The sequence below is a fragment of the Lagopus leucura genome, unplaced genomic scaffold (genome assembly GCF_019238085.1).
Source record: "Lagopus leucura isolate 7727_CA_CO unplaced genomic scaffold, USGS_WTPT01 Super-Scaffold_100157, whole genome shotgun sequence".
Taxonomy (NCBI): Eukaryota; Metazoa; Chordata; class Aves; order Galliformes; family Phasianidae; genus Lagopus; species Lagopus leucura.
Genome location: NW_024962334.1, coordinates 34,605,783 through 34,621,296, shown reverse-complemented (window position 1 = coordinate 34,621,296; position 15,514 = coordinate 34,605,783). Strand labels below are relative to the sequence as shown.

The window sequence follows — 15,514 nt, the reverse complement described above, 5'->3', positions numbered from 1 at the left end:
TGACAGCTCTTTGATATCAATTATCTGGTTTTGGAACTAAGTCCTCCTGGCTGTAAGCTTTTCAGACTCTCTTAACAATAAACACCTTCAAGTGCACATAGATAGATAAATATACACACAGGTTAGTACAGGCTTACAGCTGTACAAATCCTGGTATCACTCACAGAATCACAGAATGGCCAGGGTTGGAAGGGACCTCAAGGATCATGAATCTCCAACCCCCTGCCACATGCAGGGCCACCAACCTCCCCCTTTAATAATAGACCAGGCTGCTCAGGGCCCCATCCAGTCTGGCCTTGAACACCTCCATGGACGGGGCATCCACAACCTCTCTGGGCAGCCTGTTCCAGCACCTCACCGCTCTCTCCGTAAAGAATTTCCCCCTGACATTCCCCCTAAATCTTCCCTCCTGCAACTAAAAACCATTTCCCCTTGTCCTGCTGTTATCAACCCTTTCAAAGTTGATTCCCCTTCTGTTTCTAGGCTCCCTTTAGGTATTGAAAGGCTGCAATGAGGTCACCCCGCAGCCTTCTTTTCTCCAGCCTGAACGAGCCCAACTCCCTCAGCCTGTCGTCGTTGGGGAGGTGCTCCAGCCCTTTGATCATCTCTGTGGCTCTCCTCTGGACCCTCTCCAACAGCTCCCTGTCTTTCTTGCACTGGGGGCTCCAGACCTGGATGCAGTGCTCCAGATGGGGCCTCACAAGAGCAGAGTAGAGGGGGACAATCACCTCCCTGTCCCTGCTGGCCACCCCTCTTCTGATGGAGCCCAGGATACCATTTGCTTTCCGAGCCGCAAGGGCACACTGCTGGCTCATGTTAAGTTTTTCATCCATCAGGACCCGCAGGTCCTTCTCTGCAGGGCTGCTCTCAAGGACCGCTACTTCCAGCCTGTATGGATGCCTGGGATTCCTCTGGCCCATGTGCAAAACCACTCATGACTCCATAGTTTACTGAAGACTTGCACAAAAGTTTGCAAGGTAGTTTGAATGCAAAGGCAAAAGGCCAGAACAAACAAAATTACAACCAATTGTATTTAGGCTTGTGAGTCAGCTTTGTCTCTACTATGCTTAAGTGCATCTTGAAAAGGAAAAAAAAAAAAACATTAAAAACTCCTCTAGATGTAAATTTGTCTTAAAAAACAATCTTCGCTTTTTCCAACACGTCATTTAGTATCAAAAGGGTCATATTTAGCCATTAAAATCTGAGCTGTTATTCAGTTCACTGCCACAGTTGTAAGATGAATGGAATAAACACATTTGTTTGCCATTATGCAATGACTACCGGCATCAAAGTTTTAATAATCCTATCCTGTATTACCAACTGTGAAACGCAGTAAAATTTTCATCCAAAATGGATCAGTGAAGATGACATCACATTCCACACTCAATTCTCATTTGTTATTAATTTTACATCATCTCTGGTGATATTACTGTTGTATTATGACAAAACAGAGTTCTATTTTCTTAGTACACCCTTCCAAAAGGACCCAGATACAACACATTTCAAGAAGTACTTGTTTATACTTCTATGTTGTTTGTTTACCCATGAGAATATCCACAAATGAGGAACACTGTACCTGAGAGATCTTACACGAAGGAGGAAAGAGCAGAGCACAGCACAGGGACTAGAGGGGACCAAGTAGCTTAGAGCTGTGGAAAGTTCTTGGTGAAGCTGGAAGCACTGGTTTGTCCTTTAAAATGTTATGTTACAGTGCATTGGCATTCTGTACACCACTCTCAGAGAAAATACTCCAAATACCACTGGCTGTTTCTATCCATCTTGCCTTCACTCCCATGTGAAGTGCAGCCCATTACCTTGCCTTTATTTTCAGGAGCAGGTCTCTGTCAACACCATGTCCATGGGGAAGGAGGGAAAGGGCAGAAAGCTAAGTACTTAGTTAAAATTTCAAACGTTTATGTATTTGACAGTGCGGATGGCACACCTGTGCTGTACTGGAACCAAGGGCTCTAGGTGCAGATGCACTGAAGTTGTCCAGTGATTGGGATGAAGAACCTTTCACCATATAACTGCACCCTGGCATAGGGAACTCGCTGTGTGTTATAAAATGAAGGAAACAAAAATGTGTTATTTTTTTCCTTGGTATGACAGAACTGAACTCTGCAGCATGGCATTTTTTAGCTCCTGCCTATCCCAAGCACTGACAGAATATCTAGAAAATGTGTTAAGTTGAAAAGTTTGGTATACATTTCTTATTCCCATTGCTTTCATATTAAAGTATGTGCAGTTTTCTATGAAAGAGTGTTCTTGCAAGTTCTCTCCCTACTCATACAACAGATCTATCCAGTCCTGTGGGGCAGAAATGCAAAGCCCACCATAGTTATTCCTACTGTAATTTCTCACTGTACTAGTTAGATACATTCATCAATAAGAAAAAAAAAAACATTTCTGGAGAACCAATCACCTTGTTACTGTCATCTTAGTTACAAACCTTTGAAAGTCATAAAATTCTCAGTATATTTTAGTTGTTTTACTTCTCAGGCCATTTAAAAACATATAAACCAACATTTCATTCTCTTACATGCTTTTCTAATGATGTTATGCAGCCTGATAAAGCTCTAAGATATTCTAAAAGGAAAAGAAATGTAAAGAAAAAGCAACTAAGCCTTATTTTAAACATTAGAAGAAAGACTAGAAAATGAACATACCAACAGCCATCATGTAATCCCAGCGGTCCATGAGGCACATATTGAAGATCAGGTGGTCAGATGTTTGCCCTTGGCCAATTAGAGGAATGTTTCTCTCCAAATTTTGGGTTATTGCAGAAGTCCAGCCAACAAGAAACCAAAACACTACCAGGAGAATTACAGCCAGCATCCTCATCACTCGCCCACCTGTCATATATGGAATACGCTGAGCAGTTCTGGACAGGAATACCTTCAAAACCCTAAAAAATTCGGAGAGGGTAGAATTAAAAAGAGCACTAACCATGTTGTAGGAATTACATTTTCACTTTATTTCACTGTTAGGCTATTTAAAAAAAAATTAAAAATCAACATTCCATCCCTTGACAGCATGCACAAGAGTAAAATCTGAAACATTATTACTTTCATATTCATCTTATTTAAATGGAGCTGATTGCTGCCCAGAGAGTGCTACACAGCACTAATAGGAAACACAAGCTATACTTATGGTAGGGACACGTACTGACATGCTGTGTTGTCAGGCTGTTTTGTACCTTTCAGCTCCCAGTGGAAGACTTGTGTCTTCAGAAAAGAGAAGGTCACATCCACAAAACAGCAACCATGTGTGCAAGATTTTATTTCATTACAATGCTGTCTGTCAGCTCAACCCCAGTCAGGCTGTTCCCCCATTGGATATTCTTCCCATAGAGCTTGCTGATTCTGAGGCAACAGTCTGCTCCTTGTAGAAGTAATCATAAAAGGTACTTTCAAGATGAAGGGTTGGACTTCCTCAATTATTTTGTACTCAAAACCACTGTAGCTCTGGATTCCGAAGCATGAGCATAGGCACTGAATATTCATATGGGACTAATTATCACTGAGGTTTAAGGAACTTGATTTTTTTTTAAGATAATTGAGTTTATAAAAGCCCATGCCAGATCTCCAACATTTACAGCGTACCAAGCACCTAAACCACCTCCCAAGTCATCTCATGGACAGGCCAGGAAAAAAAAAGAAAAAAAAAATCACACTCTGGACTAATATTTATGTCTCAAAGGAGGCAAAAGCAAGTGGCATTACCTCTCAAACAAATAATAGTGTAGAACCTTTTAAGGCAAAAGCGCAAAATCTTTTCCCTATCCATAAAAATGATTCATCCTTTGACTACAAACACAGCCTTCACACTGTGCGTTGGGTGAAGTCAGACAGCTGAATGTGTTCAACATTATTCAGCTGTTTCCCTCCCAACAGTCACTCCATAGGGAGTCACAGTTTTTGATCTTTCCGTGTTTGATAGATGTTCTCCTCTCCCTTTACAGATGCTAAGTGCTTTATGTCTGAAGCAGCTTCCCAAAGCCTTCAGGAAGGATAGGCAGGAAATTCCACAGATGCAAGGCAGTTTCTCACTTCCTTCATCAGCTACAGCACCGTTGTTCCAGGCAGTGTCAGTAAATCCTCCTTTTTTAGAGCACCAGAGCTTAATATGAACAAAGGCTTTCCTCCACATTGTAAACACTGACCAATACTCAGCTTCTTGGAAGGAGAAATACAGACTCTTTTTGAAATGAAATGTCAAGAACTTTTTACAGCTAGAGTTTGCCATTTGACTAAAAGGGCTTCACCAGAATCTGAGGTCCAGAGCAGTAATTCCCTCATCTTCCCATGGTGATTTTAACCCAAATGCACACTGCTCCCCTTTCACCACAAGCAGGTGCACAGCTTCATTCTCCTCAGTGCATTAATGACCATGTATCACCGATGTGTATCAGGGCAGAGACATGTCCCCAGGAGCTCCTATCAGGGGCAAGCTGTGCTTGAGCATCATTTTCCTTCCTGTACCTCTGACTCAGACACCATCTGAGTTCACCATAAAAACTACTCTGCAGCAATATGAGACCAAACTGCCTAGGAAACGTATTCTCTGATGATGTTCTCCATCAGAAAAATGGACAGTTATTAGTTCAAATGTCTGCTCTGAATTCTCAATAGACAATACTTAAATCCCCCTCCCCCCACTTTTTTTTTTTTTTTTGGACTACTCTATATCCATAAATTGGGTTGAAAAAGCCATTGAGCAAATGAGAGAGACTTCTCATAAGGAGGTAAGACACGGAGTTTATAGGCTATATTTGTATTACAGAATCACAGAATGGCCAGGGTTGGAAGGGACCTCAAGGATCATGAATCTCCAACCCCTCTGCCACATGCAGGGCCACCAACCTCCCCCTTTAATAATAGACCAGGCTGCCAGGGCCCCATCCAGTCTGGCCTTGAACACTTCCAGGGACAGAGCATCCACAACCTCTCTGGGCAGCCTGTGCCAGTACCTCACCACTCTCTCCGTAAAGAATTTCCCCCTGACATCCAACCTAAATCTTCCCTCCCTCAAATTAGAATCATAGAATCGTAGAATCACCAAGGTTGGAAAAGACCTAAAAGATCATCCAGTCCAACCGTTCTCCTATTCCCAATACTTAAAACTTAAACCATAATTAAACTTAAACCATTAACAAAACTTAAACCATGCTTAAACTTAAAACCATTTCCCCTTGGTCTGCAATTGTCAACCCTTTCAAAGAGTTGATTCCCCTCCTCTTTGTAGGCTCCCTTTAGGTACCGAAAGGCTGCACACCACAGCCTTCTTTTCTCCAGCCTGAACAAGCCCAGCTCCCTCAGCCTGTCTTCATAAGGTGCTCCAGTCCCCAGATCATCTTCTCCTCTGGACCCTCTCCAACAGCTCCCTGTCTTTCTTGTACGTGGGCTCCAGACCTGGACGCAGTGCTCCAGATGGGGCCTCACAAGAGCTGAGTAGAGGGGGACAATCACCTCCCTGTCCCTGCTGGCCACCCCTCTTCTGATGGAGCTCAGGATACCATTTGCTTTCCGAGCCGCAAGGGCACACTGTTGGCTCATGTTAAGTTTTTCATCCATCAGGACCCACAGGTCCTTCTCTGCAGGGCTGCTCTCAAGGACCGCTCCTTCCAGCCTGTATGGATGCCTGGGATTCCTCCGGCCCAAGTGCAAAACTCTGCATTTTGCCATATTGAACCCCATCAGGTTCACCTGGGTCCACCTTTCTAGCCTGCGGAGGTCCCTCTGAATGGCATCCCTTCCTTCTACTGCGTCAACCGCACCACTCAGCTTGGTGTCGTCAGCAAACTTGCAGAGGGTGCACTCAATTCCATCATCGATGTCATTGATAAAGATGTTAAAGAGCACCAGTCCCAAGACAGACCCCTGGGGGACGCCACTTGATACGGCCTCCACCTGGACATAGAGCCATTGATGACCACCTTCTGTCTGCAGCCCTTCAACCATTTTCTTATCTATCGAGTGGTCCACCTATCAAATCCACATCCCTCCAATTTGGAGATGAGGATGTGGTGGGGGACCATGTCAAAGGCCATGCTCAATCCAGGTAAATGAGATCAGTCGCCTTTCCCTTGTCCACCAATGCTGTCACTCCATCATAGAAGGCCACCAGGTTGGTCAAGCATGACCTCCCCCTGGTGAAGTCATGCTGGCTGTCTCAGATCATACGCCCATTCCTCATGTGATCAAGCATGTCATCCAGGAGGATCTGTTCCACGCTCTTCCCTGGCACAGAGGTGAGACTCACCGGCCTCTAGTTCCCGGGGTCCTCCTTGCTCCCTTTCTTGTAAATGGGAGTGATGTGACCCTTCCTCCAGTCATCCGGGACCTCAACTGACAGCCATGACATTTCAAATATGATGGAGAGCGGCTCGGCAACCTCAGCCAGCTCCTTCAGAACCTGGGATGCACGCCATCCGGCCCCATAGAATTATACACATTCAGTCTCATGAGGCGATCTCAGACCTGCTCTGTCCTCACAGTGGGGGGGGATTTACCACCCCAGTCTCCACCTAGAGGTTTGGGGGTGCGGGGGCTCAGGGACATGAGAAGTACTAGAATATAAATAGATATTTATAATATATATTTTTTAAAAAATTAAAAACTATTTTAAAAATTAACTACGCTCTGATTTGTCCCTAGCACTGATGCAGGCAGAAAACAGCCCACATCCTTACCATTACCCCTCAGCTCAGGGTGACTGCACGCAGTCTGCCCACTGCAGCAGCCTGTACCAGCTCCTGAATCACACTAGAAAACCAAGCTGGTTTAGCAGGGCCATGGGCAGGCCAGGTACTGCTGGAACAATTCAGCAGGACAGATGATGGAGTTACAGCACCCAGGTAACATTCTCCTATGCTACTTAATTTATGAATATAAATGCATTCTGGGATTCAAACTTTGGAACAAATTAATGTTTAAATACAAACATCAAGTAAAGGAATACCTGCTGAAAAAAACTCCTTCTCCTGTCCTGTCTGCCCCCAAAATGCCAAGTAGTGAGAAGCTTAGAGAACTGTTTGAGAGGTACAGCCTCTGATCTAAGGCAGAAGAGGAAACCCAGCTAAAAACATTCAGCATATGCAGTGCACTTTTATGCACTGTTCTTGGATAATCCAACCACCATTTTCAGTGAAACATTTCCAGCTCTTTTTACAGGCATATCAGACACCATGATGTGCTCTACCTGCTTTGTTGGAAGACACTATAAGCTGCCTTCAAGCAAAGATCTGATCTACAGACAGCATTAAAGCTGGTTTGTAATAGCTATCCTTTTAACAGAGTAAACAAAGGACTCATGAGTGAAACATCCACAGACCACAAAGCAGATAACTCCCAACTTCGCTGCCTTCACCACCAAGTCTGAGGAAATAAGCTATTTGGCCTAAAGGTCTGTTGTATTTTGCTTTTTTTTTTTTTTTTTTTTGCCCCAGATCCACATAGATAGACAAGGTGAGGACTTGGTTGCAAACTTGGTTGGAGAGCTGAAAGCGCAGGGCAGCCCAGCAGACAGAAGAAATACTGATGTGAAGTGGAGGTGAGGAGTCTGCTGCTGTCAAGGCTGGCTGGGATTATCAGTCTGGGAACTGCAAGCAAAGCCATGGCTGCTGCTGTACAAGTTGTATCTTTAAATGGAACTCATAATCTTAGAAAATAAGTAAGATCATACTAAATTTTCATGTAGCAATTTCAATAATCTGCCCTGGGAACAGGAAGCATGGCTCCCAAACTATTAGCTGCATATGCAGTAGGCACAACAAGTGAAGGATCCAGCTTTGACAGCAATGACCTGGCATGGGTTGTTTGCTTTTTATTTCTAGCATCTGTCATTTTGTGGCTTTACTGAGTCATCCTGTCAAACTGTTCTGTTCCACACTGATGATTTTTATTGTGATATGAAAGCTACATCAGAAAGATAAGGGGTCAAGAGCTCTTATGAATTATATTGACTTCCTATAGGGGAAGGATTAAGTCTTATCTGCTTTTTCAGGAGTAACAGTGAACATGAGATTAGTTACTTAGAACTGGTATACCAATGTGATTCTACTGAAAGCAGTGAAGAGGTACCTATGGCCCACATACAGTATCTTGCAAAAAGAGAGCTCACATCTCACATTTGACACATATGCACACACACATATACTGAGTGCAGACTTTATCTATGCACCAGGAAAGATGCCTAAAGAAAGAGCATTGACACTGAAGACCCAAGTTAGATGCATTCATACCACCAGTTACTGCCTCTACGCTCTAAAGAATGAAATCCAACTGATAGAAATGAGCAGCTTTCTACACCATACCTTGGCTGAAAGTCTCCAAATCACTCACTGACTGCTTCCCATGTGATTCCATAAAACTTTATAACAAAATAGGCCTGAAGTCCAGCACAGAATAAGATGAATAAAATTCACTCAATGAAATCAGAATAATTTTTTTGCTTTACTGAATCTGATCATTTACAATCTCAGCAAACCTAGGTTAAGACCTGCATCATATACATCACAGCCTGGCCAGTAAAAGGTACAACAATTAGGAAACGAAGTTTAGTAATTCCTTGAACGCATGAATACTTCACAGAGTTCCCATCCTATATGGTTAATAAATATTTGAGGATATCCTGATGGTACACTAACAAATGACTGAGCAGTAGCTTTGGGTATTGAATGATTGGGAAACAGTGATATTCTAACAAATTATATTTACTTTCAAAATTGCCATTTTGAAGGTATAGTTTAATTCATACTTTCTGCAGAGTTTTGAAGTTTTTTTTCTTCTTCTTCTATTACAGGAAGATAACGTACTATAAAAATACCTCGGATGTATGGCTAGAAATCTAGGCTGTGAAGATGAGTTAAAATCTATTTTATTTTGGTATATGTTAAAAGCTATCATTCATAAGCAAAGACACGCAGGTCAAGACAATGATAGTTCAGTACTTTCCTAGATTAAATTTTACCTGTATTGCACCATGCCTTTAAAAATATGAATACTCATACTGCATGAAGGAAGACTGGACAAAATGCATTATATGACACTGAAATGTTGTAAAGGTAGTTCTCCAGTGCTTTGATGAAAGCCCTAGCTCTGCATCAACATGTAAGGAACAAAGTGGGCTGTTCTAATTTCCAACAGTTTGACCAAACTGAGGAAGTTCAGAAATTTGGGAGGGAATTCATGAATAGCTCAAGGGAAGGCTCAGGTTATTAGAAGGCGAAAATAATCCAAGAGTTTCTCACTACAATCAGAACCACTCACTCATTCCCATGAGTAGCACTGGCCTCTCAGTATCATGCATTTTTAATAGCATGGAAAGATTCTAAAAAACACAACTTGCTTTAATAAAAATATATTGACTTGAAGTAGATTCTTTCTGTCAATCTGTGGGCAAGCCTGGAATGAGCAATCTGAATGATCTGTTGTTTCTTTAAATGTAGCTTAGATTCTATCATTTTTCATGCCATACACGTGCTTTGTTTTCTTCTTTTATCTCTCACCTGAGAAAAGCTCAATCTCCTAGTGGAATACAGATCAAAGGGCTTTCTGTGTGCAGCTGATCCCAAGGACAGGAGCTAAAGTCCTTTGGCAAATCAGCTTGGCCTCGCCTTTCCCCTGAGCCTGTCCACTCCACAGCTCATTGCCTAGCTGCATGCATCCGTTCTGTTTGGCTGCCAGTCATCGAGCCGTGCGTGTGTGTTGCTTTTTGAAGGGTTTTTGTTCACATCACCATACTCTCCAGATGGGTCTCATCAGATGTGACAATTCCTCAACTGGATTTACCCATCCTGGCAGTGTGCCAATGGATGCTCCAACTAGAGAGGAGCTGGGAAACAAGAAGGCTCAGCTGGGGCCTTGCCATGTCACATAACTAGGCCTTGGTGATGCAGACCAAGTCTCTTTCTTTATGAAATCCTCATCTGCTTTGTGCTAATTATCTCTTCTAATAAATTTACTGCACTAATGCCTTCTTGAATCCTGCTGAGATTAGCAGAACTATGGAGTGCCAGTAAAGCACCTGGCGTATGGGCCAAGCCTGGCCTGTGCAGAGCTCCTGTTGATGGTCACGTCATTGTGATGGTGACCAGGCTTGGTGCCTTGCAAAGTGCCTTCAGTCTGACCGCAGACACAAGCCTGTGTCTGACATAGCTGCCTCCCGTCTGCCAGCTATTATGCCAGCTGTTACTTTTGGGCACTAAAGTCAGTAGCTCACAAACACAGAATCTGGTGGGAGATTCCTAAATTTCTGAAATTCCCGTGGCACTAGGATAGGCATAACGCTACCTTTTCTTAAATCCATAATGAAATGGTTAACATAACCATTTCAATACTACGCTAAATAATTACATCCCTCTCTTGCTAAAAATGAGGTCAGCTCCTCCAATGCTTTTCTCCACAAGCAAACCAATCTTGCTGAGCACTTCATTCAAATTGGAGGTGATTTGGGGACAGAAATCTGAATTCATTGATTGTTAAAGCTCCTGCAGCTAGACTTCAGTCTGAAGATTGTAAATTCTTCAGGCTATACAAGCTCTGGATAAGCTAATTTGCTGCTTAAAAAATCATCAGGTGATTACTAACTTTCAGTAAATCTTAAAGCCATTCAGTACCTTACCCCTATCAAAGACTTTCAGAATAGGCCACACAAAAGATCAAGCTTACTATTTTTCAGGAAGCTTACAGTGTGAAAATAGATTTAAGCACTGCCGGTAGGCAATCCTCTCCTACAACAGGTCAACACATTTTCAGGACTTTAATTACAAAGTTTGCTTCACAGAATGCTGTGGAGTTAAACTTACAAAGCCAGCTCCCCTCCTGGTCTGCCCCACAACGTTTCCTTTAATAAGGGCTGATGAGTTAAAGCAGTGGGGAGGACAAATCCTCCGCCTTGTTAGTGCTGCTCCACAAAGGCATTCTCCCCTGCTGAAAACATTCACAGACAATTGTAGCAATCTTTCTGAATGTCAGAGCCGTTTTCTAGTGATCAACAGTAAGATAGCTGGTCAAAACCTTATGCCAAAGCTTCTCAAAATGGCGCACTACGAATAGCAAAGTCTTGCTATGGATAAAATCCAAATCCAGACCAAAGTTAATTTGAGGAAGGTTATATACCTTGTTCCATAAAGATCTTCTTTCCTTTCTGTTTTACTATTTCACTGGCAAGCACTGTACTTCTGATCCGAGAACGGTAAGCTGAATTTAGAAAACACAGTACCTTTCCCACATTTTGAAGGTGGCCACAAAACCAAAATATCTCCTTCCTTTTAAGCTAAATACAGTAGATATACTTTTTCCAGTCTTATTTAACTAGTTGCCTTGGTTGTTTTTTTTTTCCATTAAAGAAAAAAAATCAGTCACCTTGGCTGGTTAAAGTTTTCCTTTTGCCTTTTTGCGAAAGATTCCTGTAGAAAAGGTGCATGCAGCTCAGGGCTGGAGCTGACAGTGGGTCTAACTGTATTGCTGGAGGAGATTCAAGAGAAATATTTTTTAAAATAAACTCATTCTGTAAGGTGAAAAGCTGGCAATAGCAAACCCAGGATCAAGCTTGCTTTGCCTGGCTTTATCATGAAGTATATTACCTTCAAAAAAAGTCCAGTGAAAAGAGAGAGACCAGGAGAAGAGCTGCATCTGTGGAGTGCCCACTAAAGCACCGTGCACAGCATAATTTGGCACTGAAGTTGAAAGCACTTGTTTCCCTTTCTGCTATGAAATGATGTTAATAGGCACCACTTAAAGATGACAATCCATTATTGAAGATGCAGGAAGCAAACATCAGGAACTGAAAGGACAGGAACTTCTCCCATCTTTATACACATCACCATTTTCATGTCCTGTTATCTTTTGGAATTTGTTTTTTCCTTTCACGTTCCTTTTCTTTAAATGTTTTAGGGCTAGAAGCTTCTGTTGACTGGCCAAGCAAGCCACTTCAACATTGGATGGCCAGGAGTACATCTACCTTTACACAGCCAAATAAAGCCATAAAACTATACACTTTTTTTTCTTACCATGTCATGCTCCCAGTCTTATTGCTCCATGGCAGATTGCACACAGCCATATTTTCCAAAGATGAAGAGTTCCTTATTTCCAGCTAATGTTAATGAGGTTGACATAAGTAGAACTTCCAAGATTCATGCTTTTCCCACAAATTAGTACCGTTAACATATGGAAAAATCTCTTTTTCTACTAGCCTACATAAGTTCTGTGCAGTTCTATGTTGGCACTCAGTTAAGTAATCATGAACAAGAACAATCCAAGAAAGCATTTCTTTTCAACCACAGTGAGAACACTGTGAGGGAGGAATGACAGCACAATAAAAGGCCCACTCTTTGTTGTCTCTGCATTCATTTTACAGGCATTCATAACCACAGCAGACAGCCAGTTTCAAATTAAAGAATTTGTCCCAATATATTTTATTGTACTCCTTTACAAGTAAGAATGAGCAATCATATCCACTGGACACAATTTCCCTCTCAAATTCACATAGCGGGATTATTATACGATGTATTGCTGACAGGGATTAATCCAATGTGATACAGAAATGGCTGAGGAGGGTGTTGGTCAAAAACTGCCAAAAGAAACATAACTGTAATATTCAACTAAAATATTTGTTGAGAGTTTTGTGCTCACTTTAGTAAAATCAATGTTAACCACTTTATAATATGACTGACAGGCAGTGCTGTTTTATATTAACTGTGTTGAAAATGAAGCTGTTTATCAGCACTGTGTTCTCCTTCCACTTATGGAGAAAGTATTAACTTTATCTTGTGATCCATGCATGCAGGTATCATGGCCAACACCTTCATGTGTATTTGAAAGGAAAGTTTATTCTTCATCTTGTCTGTGAAAGATAAGATTCAAAACCACAATCACAACGGATTAAATCAGGAACTTGTCACAGGATACAGCAGTGTCACCACCAGTGGAAACTGAGACCATAACCAACGCTAATTTCTTTGGATAAAATTTCCACATTATAAATTATATTGTTACTAAAAACAGTCCCTGCAAGATTACATTGTAGGGAATGAAAATGCTGGAAATGTTACAAAAGCCCATCAGGTCTCTGCTCAAGTCGATCAATTCAGAGAATGCCAAAATAGCTGAGGTATAAAAGGAGAGATTTAGAAATTACCTAATCCAGCCAATAAATCAATCTCATGACCAAAGAAGCATCAACTATAGCAGGTTACTGAGGACTTTGTACAGCTGGGTTTGGAGTTACTTGCATATGCTAAGTATCTACGGCAAGGAGAGGAAGAGCCCAGCTGTTGGCATGGAGGAGCAGTGATTTTATGTACAATAAAAAGCACAACATGCGAGTTAAATGTCAAGCACTCCCAGAGCAGCTTCACATGCTATTCTCAGGATCAGAGGAGACACTTAAGATCTAGGAAAAACACCAGATATAGATCTGCTTCAATATAAAGGTGTAGATATTCGGCATTAAGGGCTGAAGTACCTGCAGCTCTTCCCTTCATCTGGCAGTCTTCTTATTTTATATTTGTAAGTCTTCCAGTCTCAAGAGCAGCAATGAAACACGGTCCCAAGCCTTAATCATTTCAAAACTCCTATCTTTTCTTCTAAATGTAGATGATTTAGGGGGCAAACAGACATTAGTTGGTAGCCAAGCTGCTTGTCACACATACTCCCTGCCATACCTACCAACTTATTTTTGTTCCCCTCTTAGCATTCACTAAGAACGTGAGAAAAAAGGAAATTCCACAGTAAAGACAAACAGACTGAAATAGAATTGTTTAGACCTAACCTCATTCACACTCCAGTATTTGAAAACCTCCTCCTGGTGGAAGAACAGTAACACAGTGACTACATAAGAAAATGAACAACAGCATATGATTGCAGCTTTTCAGCAGAAAGAAAAAAAAAAGGTCCAAAGTCAAAAACAGAAGAATGACAAGAATGCACTTCTATTTTAGTAGTACTAAAATAGAGGAACAAATTACTAAAAAAAACACCCAACAAATAAGAAGTCCCAGCTATATAAAATATGTATCTGATAAACTGTTGAAGAAGGATAGATTCTTCAGCTCTGACTAGTCTCAGATTGGCTTGTGCAAGCATCAGTACAAAGCAGTGCAGAATATCCCAGTAATTTTCTGCATGCTATTTTTGTTTGAACCCAGCATGCTGTCTGCCACTGTTGTGATTTGCGACCAGTTACACTGACACTTTTCAGGAGATAAGACTGCTACGTTTGTTCTTCTTCCAGTGTTTCATACAAAATACAACAATTAAAAGTAAATTCAAAGAATTTCTGGAATCACTGTGTCATGTCAGCATTATCTGAATAATTTTTTTTTTTCTCCATAGATTTCTATGTTCTTCTCCCAGGTAAATACTCACTGGACTATGCTTACTCTCAACTCTATGTAAGCATGGGTAGCAATCAGAAAAAGAATGCTAATTGGGTTAATCACAAGCACTTCTAAGGAAGCTACAGTTTCTTGGAAACTAATTTCTGAATGTCTGTCTGAATTTAACATTTACAGAAACAATGAAATATTTTTAATACCTTGAGAAATACATGCTGTGTGCTACCTCCCGCACTCAAGAAACTCACTTCTTGCCTCCCTTGCACTGAATGATACCATACCTGTAGGAATTGCCTCAGCAGCCAGGGTTGTTGGTTGTTTCCTGAAGTAAACAGCATTAACGATGTCCTTAAAAATGCCTGCCAATGACCTTAATGAGAGCTTATGGGTCAGGATCTGCAGGACCACCAATGTGGGTAACACAGACTTCCATGATTAGGAGGAAGTAGATGAGGCCTCGTCAGACTACTGATGGAAGCCTGTGCCCTGGTCATCACGGGATCTTCAGTAACCTGCTGGAAGCGCTACACGTTAGGGCACAGCTAATGCCACATATCCCTGGAACACAGTGATGATAACTTCTTACAAGTGATGGAGGAGCTATGGAAGGGAGCCACTCTGCTGGACATCATACGTACAAAGAACTGCTGGGACCATGAAGATCAAAGACAAATTTTGCTGAAAAGATCATGAGTGGCAAAGTTCAGGATCGTGAGAAGGGAACGAAATGTCAAGCTCCTCCAAGATCAGGGACATATCCATGTATGGGAAAAAAATCAAGCAAAGGTGGCAAAAAGGCTATGTAGATAAACAAGGAGCTCCTGACTAAGCTTGGAAAAAGAAAGTGTACAGGAAGCAGAAGGTCACCCACGCGACCCAAGAGAAATAAAAAGATACTGTTTGATCATGGAACAATGGGATTAGGGAAAGCCAAAATACATCTGGAGTTGAGTCTGACAAGGCACATGATGGGCAACAAGAAAGACTTGTGAAGACTTAGCAGCAGCAAAAAGAGAACCAGGAAAAGATGTAGACTTGCTGCTAAATGGGACAGGGATCTGGCTGTAAACAATATATAAAGGATGAAATATTCAACATCTTTGTGTCAGCAGCAGGACTTGCTTTGAGGAATCCTAGGTGCCAAAGACCAGTGGAAAAGCCCATAGAGAATAAGAT

The 15,514-nt window shown here is 41.8% G+C and overlaps 1 protein-coding gene across 1 annotated transcript in view; it reads right to left on the bottom strand.

The window, feature by feature from the left end:
- GPR158 (G protein-coupled receptor 158) overlaps window positions 1–15,514 on the bottom strand; it is a 175,340-nt gene that overhangs the window by 17,355 nt on the left and 142,471 nt on the right. The window contains exon 7 of the mRNA XM_042888777.1: window positions 2,667–2,905. Coding sequence (XP_042744711.1) covers window positions 2,667–2,905 — 239 coding nt within the window. The remainder of the gene's footprint in view (window positions 1–2,666; window positions 2,906–15,514) is intronic.